At 34.1% G+C, this 13042-nt stretch overlaps 3 protein-coding genes across 3 annotated transcripts; 2 read left to right on the forward strand and 1 right to left on the reverse strand.

Annotated features, from left to right (window-relative positions):
• The first annotated feature begins 360 nt into the window (after positions 1–360).
• LOC105170712 (B3 domain-containing protein REM20) lies at positions 361–2453 on the forward strand. Its single transcript, XM_011091599.3, is given in 5 exon segments — positions 361–626; positions 1133–1507; positions 1509–1680; positions 1774–1928; positions 2050–2453. Coding segments are annotated over 5 exon segments (1020 nt in total). The 5' UTR covers positions 361–566; the 3' UTR covers positions 2308–2453.
• A 1874-nt stretch (positions 2454–4327) lies between these two features.
• Positions 4328–6947, forward strand: LOC105170713 (zinc finger, C3HC4 type family protein). Its single transcript, XM_011091600.3, has 3 exons — positions 4328–4485; positions 4600–4701; positions 6553–6947. Exons 1-3 carry the CDS (start codon positions 4465–4467, stop codon positions 6667–6669), a joined length of 240 nt encoding a protein of 79 aa, XP_011089902.1. The 5' UTR covers positions 4328–4464; the 3' UTR covers positions 6670–6947.
• Positions 6948–7777: 830 nt separating this feature from the next.
• On the reverse strand, positions 7778–8561 carry LOC105170714 (uncharacterized). Its single transcript, XM_011091601.3, has one exon. The coding sequence runs from the start codon at positions 8417–8419 to the stop codon at positions 8030–8032; it is 390 nt and encodes a 129-aa protein (XP_011089903.1). The 5' UTR covers positions 8420–8561; the 3' UTR covers positions 7778–8029.
• Between the last annotated feature and the right edge of the window lie 4481 nt (positions 8562–13042).

Raw genomic sequence — 13042 nt, forward strand, 5'->3', positions numbered from 1 at the left:
GCATGTTCGGCCTTTGGTACTTTTATTTGAAACACTTTTGTAATATATATTTGGTCGCAGTGCAAAAATTATATATATATATATATATAATAGAACCATTAAATTGATTTTGCATTTGCTTTTGAAAGAAATATTACATTAATTATGGGCTGATAAATATTGAAGAATACGCTGTTGACATAAATAGAATATAAGTGTATATATATTTTCAAATAGTGTATATATATGTTGTTTTGCAAAATGCTGTATATATATAATAGTTTGCTCTGAATAGAGTTACACATTTAAAAAAAGACAAGAAGTCTTACTATTATATGCGAATACGCAAGAACAAATACAACCTTTTTTTTTCTTTTTTTCCTAAAATTTCATTTTTGGTGATCGGAAACATAAAAAGAAATGAAATGAAAATGAAGGAAGGGAGGGGAAGGCAAAAATGGAAAAATAAAGAGGTAGACGGCAGGTTCTACATATAGTATACCACCTTTTTTGTGCACGCTCATAGTGATAGCCATTAAACATGACCACAATCCCCCTCCTCAGAAATAAGTAGTAGGTAGAGAGAGATGGATAGTGGGACTGGGTGCTACTCCTTCTTCAAGATCATTTTAACTTGTCAAGAAATGGTAATTAGATCCAATCCATCTCTCCTGTTTTTTCTTTTCTGAATATTTTAATTATGATCTGTTTGGTGGTTGTTCTTCAACAAGTTTCTGTGTCTCTGAAAACCAGATTGCATGAGACAAATGTCGTCGTCTTCCATTACCATTTTTTCTTTTCTTCGGGTTGCGTTTGTGTAACTAAGAGGATGTTTGAGAGCTTCAACATTTTTGGTAGATTTTTTAGATAATTAACTTGCTTTATAAGATCCTAAAAATTATTTTTAAAACTTTAATCATTTTTAACTATATTTATTAAAAAATTACCATTTCTCATCTTATTCTATCCAAAAATTTTAAGAATTTAAATATTTGAATAAATTCTGAAAATATTTTATAATGAGATATATGAGTTTATAATACGTACTTTATGTATGTAATTGCTCCACTACACTACTGATGAAATCATGATTAAGCAAGAAATGGAAGTAACTAATAAATGTTTTGACCCTTTTTCTAATTGTTTTGATTAGCAAATTCCTCCAGCGTTTGTTCCGAAAATACAAAGAGCTTTAGCGCAGGGATTCGTCCTGAGAGATCGGTATGGAAACTTATGGGAGATGGGGGTGGCTACAAGTAGTGGAGATAAGTGGTATTTTAGGAAGGAGGATTGGCCACAATTTTGTGAAGAGAATTCATTGGAGATGGGGGACTTTGTGGTCTTCAACTATAAGGGTAACAACTTGTTCGATTTCCTACTCTTTGGAAACGATGCTTGTGAAAAGAAAGGTGTAGGAGCTCTCAAGTTTAGAGTTAAAGAGGAGGAGGTGGACGACAACCAAGAACATGATGAACACGACGATGAATATGTGCAAGAGGAGGAGAGTGGAGAACATGATGATGACGATGATGATTATGTGGAAGAGGAGGAGAGCGGAGAACATGATGATGACGATGATGATTATGTGGAAGAGGAGGAGGAAGATGAGCGAGTTACAAGTATTTCCAAGAAAGTTAAAAGCAAACTCCAAGTCAAAATCTTGTTGTGCACTGGAGAAGAACACGAGCGAAGACCGTACATGTATTCTTGATTTCCTTTCCCTTTTCAATGTTCTTAAAAACATTAATTATGGTTTATGTTGTCTCCTTTGCTGATGGGATGTGGTTTATTCAGTTGGTACTGAAAGTATGCCTAGTAAAAGAAGATACGAAAAGAAGAACATTCCAGATTCTTACGGTGCTGACATCTTCGAATCAGGGCTGGCTCTGCGGCCCAGAAATCCATTTTTTGTGTCGAGATCAAGATTGTCGAGACGGAAGAATGAGTTGGTACGCCCTACTTACTTGTCTGAAGTTTCTTCGACAATGTCGTCCTATTTTGCACTGTTGAAAATACTGATCTATCTGAAAAGTTTGGTTGATGATTAATTATTATATATGATGATGGCAGTACATCCCGAAAGATGTAATCACAGACTATGATCTGAAGATCCCAGAGAAGTTGTTGGTGGTGGATGAACAAGGAAGGAAATGGGAAACCAAGATGAAGCAGTGGAAGGATGGACGGTTGTGGTGCACCAGAGGCTGGAGAAGCCTTTGCAATGTGAACTGTATTGGTAAGGACGACACTTGCATTTGCGAATTCGTGCAGGATCAAATAGGCTGTAAGAACGTCCTCCATATACTCGTCCATGTTTTAGACAAATGAACGTTTTGATCTTTAATCTCGTGTGTGTTTGACATAATTGTTGTCCGTATTTTGATTGTTAATTTGTTCGGCGATGTGAATTTCTGTGAACTAAGAACACGATGCATCTGCCTCCAATTCTACCACAATTTTATTTTCTTAAAGCATATATATGATTCATAAAATAATATTTGGTGTGTGCAAGAGATAGTACGAGAATAATAATGAGGACAGCTGCTAACTCCAATCATTCATCGCACTCCCAACAATAACGCTTTTGGAATTATACATATAGTCTCTGGACCACAACGTGCTACTTTGTCCGTGGCCTATTCTTGTCTCGTGAACCCCTTATTTCATGATTTGCATTTAACTTTTGTCATTTTGTGTTTTTTTTCTCATTCTTTTATATATAGATTCAATGAATTTTTGACAAAGACATTCGTTCTAGCACTTTTAGGTTACAATTAAAAAAAAAGGATTTAAATATATTAGATCATTTTCTCAATGTTTTAAGCATAATATATCATTATTACACGTTTATCACATCCAAACACGACTGAAATCACAAGATTCAATTATTTTGAACAAACTTTTGTTTCATAAAATTTACAAATGAACCCAAGCTCAAATTCATAAACTCATACAAGTAATTTCAATTCTTGTCAAATTAGTCTGCGATCCAAACCCCTGTTGACTAATATCAAAACAAGAACTGCATTTATTTTTTTGGAAAATATTTTATAAAAGATTCGTATCTTACATTTAAGCTTTCAAGAATTACATTAATAGTATCACATAACTTTATTGAAGTATAGATGAATATGAATGGTGCAAGCAATTATTATCAAGAACAAAATGTAAGAATTGAAGTGTGATATTAAATAATATACAACAAATGTGAAGCCAACAGATTCTCATTGATAAGCAGTAAAGAATCAAACAAATCACTCCAACCAACCGATTTTCTAAGAATAGATCTAAGCGAAAATTATGAGCAATAATGGAAGATCTGTGTGTAGTATGTGTAGTGAGTGCGAGATTATATGGGTGAAGAAACGCCTACAGAATCTCCCTCCTGGCGTCGTACCCGAACTGCGCGCGCTGGATGTTCTGCTGCCGCTTCTTGTACACAAACGCGCCGGCGCCTACTATGCACGCTCCGGCGATGACTCCAACAGCCACGCCAGCCTTCTGTCCCGCGCTCATTCCACTGGAGGATTCCTCCAGTGTCTCTAAATCACCCGCATTGGGCTCATTCTCGTGGCTGATGTCTCCCGCGGACGCAGGCGCCGGAGAGGGAGATTTTTTGTGGGCGGGGTTGTCATCCTGTGGAGATGGAGCGGGAGAAGGTGAGTTTGAAGCGAGATCTGGCGGCGGGGGGGCTGGAGGGGAGGAGAAGGAAGGGGCGGGGGCAGGGGAAGGTGCGGATGAGGGGGAGATTCCGGCGGCGGGTGGTTTGGGAGCAAGAGAAGGGGGTGATAGGGGGGAATCAGCAGAGAGAGCGGGGTATGCGAGGAGGAGGAATGCGAAGAAGAGGGGGATTTGGGAAACAGAAGGCATTGGTGAGAGGTGTGGAAGTGAAGGAAATAGAGTTGACTTGATGGGAAAAAGAGAATGGAGATCTGGAGGAGATTATGGTTTCTTGGTTTTCTTGAGAATGTGAAGAAGAATCGGGTGGGGAAAGATTGTGAGAGATGTAGGGGAATGTGAAAAGGCAGTTGAAAACGAGATATGAGAGTGGAGGAGGTGGAGTAATGGGAATGGTGTGAGCGGAGTGGGCTTTTGTTTTTGCTTGCTCATTACATTACAATCCAAGGGAGTTTTGTTTCCATATGCTTCCAATTTTTATTTCTTTTTACTATTAGTTTATATTAAGGGAGTGCATCTCTAAATTTTAAAGTGTTAAATCATCCAAATTATTTAAAACTTCCAACATCAACTTTAAATGTGTAAATTTTGAAGAAGTAATTTAAAAATTGACGAATCTAAAATACATAGCCCATCTGTCAAATACGCCCCTCGGCCCAAAAGCCCATCATTCCATATATCCATTTTCCTTCTGAAAAATAATTATTCTCATCCAATTCCAAGCGCTTCCTCTCTTTTATCAAATCCAACGCACAACACGCAATCTTTTTTTCCTCTCCCTCGATACTTTGGGAATTCGGAGTAATCATGATCAGCGTTCTAACTCAGGTTCCTTCTTTTTCTATGTATTTTCAAAATTATTCCCTTAATTTGTGCTTTATTTTCTATATATTAATTTATGTACGTTCCGTATTATATGTATGTGTATATGTATATGTGCAGGAGCGTCTGTTGGGCGCGGCACTCGGCACCGTGTTGACTGGAGTGGTGATTTTTGAGCAGCGTAAGAGCATCTATAACTCCATTTCTCCGGCTGAACCTCAGGTAATTTTCGATTCTTGATTATTTCCCACTGGATTCCGATTCCGGGTTTATTCGATCATATTTTAGATTAATTTGATGATATTTTAGATTAATTTCTTCGATGTTGGCTACTCATAAGCTGATTATCACCGTAAAAGATGCTATTTTTTTTTAATGGGTTTTCCTCTTTTTTACATGGTTTTGTTGGATATTCTTGATAAATGAATTGGGCCTTTGGAGGAGCTGGTAGAATGTAATTAGCTCTTTCCAATTTTTTTTTGTGGACGAAATTTCATGTTGTGAGGGTTTTATCCGCAGTTATCGTTCTAATATTGCATTATACATTTAAATACTATGTCCCTATGTGCTCATATACACACAAAAACAAACAAACAGAAAGATCAATATGGATATAGATGTATAATAGAGGTACCACATTAACTCTTGCTTGAATAACCTTTTCTCTCCATGTTTTTGTTAGTATTTGTGCAAACAGTTGTAGCTACATTCTAAAGCAGCTTTATCAATATGTCTTCATGTAATTGATGGTTACAGAACAGTATCCTCTATAAGAAAGTAAATAGAGACTAGAGAAGCTGAATTGCAGGCAATTACATTTTGAACAACTGAAGTTTTCTTGTAAGAACCTGCAGCACCATTGCTCCTTGGGGCATCAAGAGGTTGAGGCTTACTCATTCTGTTGATTATGTGAGAGTTATAGTACTGTATTTTAGCTTCAGTCCCAACACATAATCAACTCTTCATTCTACATATGCTATACGATGCCTCAATCCTCCTATTGTTTTTAGTCGAAAAGGAGATAAAGTTTCTTATGATTCTTGTTTCTTCCAATCTCTTCTATGAGGAAATTACCTCAGATTGGTAGGTTTACAAGTTTAGACGTTTAGGAATATACAAATTAATTGTGGTGAAAACATACATAATATGAGAAACTAAATGAGGATAGTTTAATCACAAGTGAAATGGCATTGTTGAGATCTGGTGCTGATCATGTTAAGATGTTCATGTAACATCATCTAAGGGTGTTTACGACTTAAATTGATGAAGAGGAAATTTATGTGTTGCAACTACAGCTGGGATATATTGCAGAACAGAGTGGCTCAAGTACACAACTGACTGGATATGAGCATTCTCTGGTCACCCAATAAAAAAAAAATGAAAAGAAATTGCAAAAGGAAGTGGGGATTAGATATGAGATAAGCGCTTTATGCACACTGCAATACTTATTTTGTTTATCAACTAGTCTCTAGAATTAAGAAAATTCTGTCGCATTTGTATTTAGTTTTATTTTCCTCTTCAGACGTCTGCATGATATACTTGACAGAGTGAAACAAACAAGAGAGAACTCCAAACACCTATTTGAACAGAATACTGAATAACATCATATGTGCATATTCATCATACAATGAGGCGACTCATTATAGGCATGCAACTGTATACTTCTGTTACTTTTAGCTTACATATATGATACATTTTGAGTCATAAAGCCATGGGAAAGTAGGTTAATGAAGACTGTACCAGTGAATCCTGATAGTGATGGTTAGAGTACCATGCTAGGGTAACATCTTGAAGAATGAGGGAGAATGGCTAGTTGCTAGTGAGCATTTTTGTATTATGAAACTGAACGAGTAAGAGTAACAAGTACCAAACGGTACAAGATGAGTAGCAAGTTGATGGACATAACATGTAGAATAGTTATTGGACTCTATTTCTTTCAATTTATGTTGAATCTTGGCAAATAGAAATCAAGCATGCTTTAGTTGACGTTCTTATGCATCTGTCTCAATCTACACATAAGAGTGATTTATCATTTTAATATAACTAGAAACTTCTGTTTGAACCTTGTTGCAGCCAAGAGAGCCTATTTTTGGAAGAAAGTCTCGCCTAGAATTGGCACATTTATGGAATAAATCTGTGGATAAGACGTTTGGACCTCTCATTCAGTTTTTGAGCTCACGCGGATGGTAGGGATGTTCCAAGGATATTGCCACTGTATGAAGGTTGTCTTTGTTTTGGGAGATTCTGCAGCAACCATTTCTTGTTTCAAGAGAGAGATCTTAATGGAGAACTATACACTGAAAGTTTGGTGAAATAACTATTGTGTTTTCTTCTTCACAATGAGAAGCTAGTGTATAATTTAGCCATATTTTAGTGTCATCTATCTCCTGTTGTCAAACTATTTCTTACTTCTTCTATCTTTCTGAATATCTATTTACAGAGTGGAAGAGTATTGTTTGCAATTTGCATATGGTATATCATGCAGCAGACGACGTGTTTTCCAATATAAGAGTCTTCATATTGATTGAACATATATTTCCTAATATTCCATTTATGCAGAACTTTCAATTCTGCAATGCCAACTGCCATGTATTTCATGGATCTCTGGGCCATTTGTAGAGCTTCATGCTTTCCTCTGCATTCAGATTGCTAACATCTTTTGCTTATTTAAAGTGAGTATACTTGACTCCAAGTCTTATTAATCTTGTTCTACAATTGCACGAGTCTCTGATATGATACTGTTGGTTACATACACCAAAATTAGTCTGTCTCCCTCCATATCTCTCCACAAGTTAATGTTCCAATTACTCTCCTGCTTCGTTTTCATATGTTGCCTATAGTATAGCTTAATGTTTTACTTTGTTTATTGTTCCCAGCACTAAAATTTTCTCAAAAATTTTGAGTAATCCTGATTGTAGAACAATATTAGGTACATGGCCCTTGGTTGTTTTTACCATTCATGACTAGCTGTCTTGATTATTTAATCTAAGTAATAATTGATGCTTGTTGCATTGTGATTATAGGTCTATCCTGGATGTACTTTACTGTTTTTGTTCTGTACATTACACTTAATCATGTGTGTGAGTTTGAGTTTGCTTTTTCTTGAAACGAAGGCATTTCTTTTGTCGAAAGTCCTCAATACTATATTATCAATGCTCTGTTTTCTAGTGAAAGTATTTTATATTTCACTTTGGTGTTACACATTGGTATCATATTAATATGTATATCTCTATACATCTTATTTTTAAATTACACTTTAATGTAATTGTATTTTTTTAATTTTCAAAGAGGACACGTGTTAAGCATATATGATCTGATAATTATGTGTAATATCAAAGTGTAATAGAAGATTCCACTACTATTTTTCGATCCCAATGTTGGATGAATGACCCCAAAACCTCCTTACTAAATATGCACGACTGAGCTGTGGTGAACACCATACAAGCCAAATGAATACAGAAAATAGGGACTGATATATAACAGAAGACAGAGAAAATGGTACAGGCGGGCGAGAAATGCTCGGACCACATCCTCGTGCAACTTCTATACATCAAACTTTGGCTTGCTGCTCGGGGTTGGCAGCTCTTTCAAGGTTGGCTCGCCGCTTGATGCTCACATAGTAAACTCCCATCCCCACAAGGCAGACAAAAAGGAAACTCAAAGAAATCCCAGCAATTCCGCCAGCTCCCAGCCCTCTGCTTCTGGTGGGGGCACTCTGCTGGGCTGGAGTAGACTTCACAGTGGCGGCTAGAGGCATTGTCGAACAGCTTGATGAAACACACGGGTTGGCAGCGCTTGGTTGGAGCGCGTTGGGGTGGAAGAATGAGTACGCATCTGGGGAGATTGCCATTGGGCTCTGGTTGGCCAGACCATGAGCTCGATCTTCGGCTCTGGTGATGGAGAGGAAGGAAAGAAAGGCAAAGATCAGCAGAGGAGCCATTGTGTGTGTGTGTGGTGTGTGGAGCAGTTGTGGTTTTGTGGGGTGAGTGCTTGTGTTTTTGGAGTTGGAGCTGTGCTTTTATAGGTTGTAACGTAATGGAGGAGTTGTTGCTTGTAATTGAATCTGGTTGCTTGTTGGCTGTAAAAGAAAGAAGTTAATGATGTTCACATTTTCTATGCTGTTCCTTCCTTACAGATATATAACATTTCTGAGAAAAATTTGATGCCCCCCTTCACTAATATGCAAATTAATTTGACATTTCAAGGGAAAAAAAACATATGTAATAATTTCGAAATAAAAAGAGTATTAACCCAACTCATTTGAATTTTCCCTACTTTTTGGAAAAGAAAAATCCATTGAAATTTTATATCACACTTTCTATAGCAAGTTATGTGATTTCTTTTAAATATTAACCTAAAAAGTATCGATATTTTAGGCTTTATTTTATTTGGAGGTCTGAGTAAATATAAAATGGAAAATAAAGAGATGCATAGAGAGGGAGCAAAGGTTAAAATGATGAGATGGTGCGGGAGTGAGAATGAATGATATGCATTGATTTGAGTTGAGTGCCTCCACCCCCCTCCCCCCCTACGTACACAAATTAGACATCATCACCCATGCTCATTCTACCATAATTCCTAAATTATACGGTTAATTGACCTAATCCCCAGCCCTAATTATTATTATTATTGTTATTACAATAGTATAAACAAGTAAAACATTCATGTTTTCATCAATCCAAATTCATTTGACGTAATAATAAGAGCCCAAATTAGTTTTAGCTTTGCAGGCATGTCTCACTCCCATCCATACACAAGAATTTGCGCAACTTTCTACGCATTTACGTAACTCAAAAGTACATATTTTATGCTTGTTAGGTGATCTTCAACCCCACCCCACAATAAAAAATAAAAAATGAAGGATCTAAATTTTTTAATTTTTCATTTCGAGAGTGCACGTAAATAATTTTTGTTAAATTAAGAAAAAATATAAAAAAAATTAATTTAATTTTAATGCTTGGTGAATCTTTTGAAATAGAGTTATCTTATGATGAAGAAAATCAAACTACGGAGTATATGTACAATAAACTGGAATATAATTAAGAATATAGCATCATATAAATAATGTTGAAAATCAACCTTATGATATCTCTATTTTTTTATATTTTTGTTCTCAATAATTTGTATCTTAATAAGCATATCTAATATATATGTGATAGAAGTAATACTTTTTCTTAAAAATATTTTAGATATGTTTTCCAAAATATTGAATATGTGTATATATATATATTAAAAGTACCCTAAATAGTATATGATATTAGAATATACGACATTGATATAACTTCTTTAAAAGCATCTAATGCATCCTAAAGTGCCAAGAAGTTTGATAAATACAAATAATGCTCCACGAATACTAATTAATGTGGGTATCACATAGTAGAGTGCTCTTTCCAAATGTTTGAATATGCATAGGTTCCTCCTAACCATAGACTTACAAGGCAAGGTCTTGGTTATAGCGCTTCGATACTTAAGTTAGAAGGATCGTAAAAGAAAAATGCTTAATATTGTAAGAAATAGTAGGATAATAAAAATTATACTGGGTATTGAAGGCTAATATTTATAAGTTTTTCTAGCTGTACGATTTCACATGGGCTGGAGGCATTGAATCAGTATAGCTCGTCACCTTCTTGATTGATCTAAACTAATCAAAAGTCATAATTAACATTTATGATAATCTAATAATAAAATTATGGGGAAAAAGAAAAAGTAGGAAAATAATGTGAGAAAATACATGAATACAAAGTCATAATTATGTTGATGTTCTTGCTTTCTCATATTTTATGATAAAATAAAAAAAGTAATTTTCCCGTAGCTTAAAGGATCAGCAAAGGGTGCAATAATAATAAGAAAGGGGTGGGTTGCAGGCAAGCACCATTTCCCAAAGCAAACTCTCCTCTCTGTCTTTGTCTCTGTCTCTCACCCCTTCTCCACATTATTACAAAGTTGCAAGAAGCGCATGCTGTCCCAGAAATCACTCCCAATTCTTTTACTGTGTGTTTTGTGTGTGTTTTATATTTAAACAGCTGCAGAAGACACACACACACACACACACACAGAGAGAGAGAGAGGTCATTATAATTGATTTCACAAGTTTTGCAGAATGCATCAATATTTTTGGTAGGAGCGGAGAGCTATCTCTTCCGGGATCACATGAAGCAGAGCTTGTGTGCCTCTTCACATGCACTACAAGATACTATTAATGACAAAATAACAAGCGATTTTAATTGATATATCGTCACTAAAATTACATATTAAGTTCCTATAATTTTAATATAGGATAAATTACTCCTCTCTTTTAAATAATGATTAAAATTATATAATATTAAATTTAAATACATAATTAAATATTTGTAGAATAATAATAATAATATTTATATATTTTCAAGCAATTAATGATTCTTCTTTGTCTTTGCAATTTTGTAGGAATTTTTAGGCATGTTTTGTTTTTTCTTTTGTCTTTAGTTTAATAGAAAGAGCATAATAGACATTAATTAGTCTAACTAGTTATGCAGACATAATCAGATGATGAGGTAGTAATTAAAGATTAATTTATATCCAACCATAATGTGACCCAATCTCATCATTATAAATGCTTCATATATCTGAATTAATAAGGACATTCAAGTTACTAAACACGACCCTACAGTAATTGCCTATATTTAGGTTGGATAGGCTCAAAGATAATGTAACTGGACTTAACTCATATTCAAATTAACAAATGTAGGAATGACAATAGGACGAATTCGATTGGACTTGAGGTCCTCTTAGACCCGTCCCTCAATCCATCTCGACCCGACTTCTATTTTAGTTGGACTTGGAACCCACCCTTCAAATCTAACCTACACATGCCCTCACTCGGGACTCAATAAATTTAATCTGTAAAATCTAATTAAATTATTCCGAGGTACAGTACAATTTTTTGTCAATATAAGTAATATTCAGGATTGCAGCATCTATTGAAAAAGAGAATTGGCAGATGCCAAGAACGAAACCAATAAATTAAACAAGAGTACAAGTCAGTTAATTCTTTTGTCATAATAATTTGGTTGGTATATGTATGTAATATAATAAGCATGTTGATAATGTTAGAAAACATATTATAATACGTTTTCTTAAAGGAATAACTTAAAGAGCATATCAAGTGACAACCTTACATAAATAATTATTACAGGGACAAGATAAGGTAGATTAGTAGTGGCTCATCACCCTTTAAAAATGACTGGGGACGGTGGAGATCCTTCTGATTAAGTGTTTTGACTTGTTGGAAAGTCTCACTACCACCCTTTCACGTTTAAATTAATTTTGATGTGACAGGAAAATACGTATAAAAGTGAAAGCATTTACGCCCCCACTCACCTAACATATTCCATCTGGTTAATTTAATTTACCTGAGTACCATTGATTTAAATGACATCTAACTGAGCTTCAAATCACCTTTTCAAGAATCGCCAACTATTTAAAGAGAAAAATAGCTCAGAATATGACATATTCTTTGACAAAACAGTCGATTACGCCTATTTTAATTAGCAAAATTTAAGCATCATGATTATGAAGTTATGAGTTGAAATTCCAATTTTATAATAATAGTTATTAGTGCAATTGATAATTATATGGGTTAATTACACATAAACCCTATCTAAAAATGACAAATTATACTTTTTTCAAAATAAAGTTGCACTTACATCCCTCTAAAAATTCTCTATGTATGCCTGATCTCCTTCATTAGGGTTTGGATTGCAAATGTTGGCATTACAAAATAAAATATATAAATTTTTATTTTATCCCTTATTTTACATTCCCATGTATATTTTCGTATTTTTATGGAGGGATAAATGTAATATTTATAAATGGAGTAAGATTAACATTATTACATTTCCGTTATATATAAGTACAAAATTATTATATAAAAATATTAAATAATAGGGTAAAATTTTATGTAATTATTTTTGCTAATGTGAGTATTTTTTTCTTTCTAAATCCTAACAAACAAGAATTACGTACGTGTAAATAGTGAATTCTCGGAGGAATATAAGTATAATTTTTTAACTTTTTTTGAGGAAAACGTAATTTTGTAGTTTTATATTCTCAAATCCAAACTGATTATAAGACAAATTTTGCTGTACTCATTATAAGATCAAATTGATTTTTTTTTAATCAATCACGTGACAGTACAAAGTAAATTAGTTTGAGTTTAGTTAAATTTTATTCAAGTAAGAATTTTCTTCAATAATAACGTAAAAAGACTTGGAATATATACTAAAGGGTATAGCTTACAATATTTTTTTTAAAATTTGATATAATTATAAATACTTCGTCATTGTATAAGAAATTATAAACACCTCTATAATTTTAACATTCCTCTAACAGCAAATCTATTCCATTAGTCTACATTTGGTTTCCATCTAATTTTTTGTAGTGAATTGATCAAAATATCCTTTTGAATTATAAATTATAATTTTATATATATATTTTAAAAAAAATTAAGTATTTTTATGACTAATATTCCCTATAGAATTTTTTTTTTATATTTAAAATTTTTTAGCAAAAGTAAAGTAGCTAGTAG

Source organism: Sesamum indicum, linkage group LG9, assembly GCF_026168435.1.
Source record: "Sesamum indicum cultivar Baizhima isolate 11 linkage group LG9, ASM2616843v1, whole genome shotgun sequence".
Lineage (NCBI taxonomy): Eukaryota > Viridiplantae > Streptophyta > Magnoliopsida > Lamiales > Pedaliaceae > Sesamum > Sesamum indicum.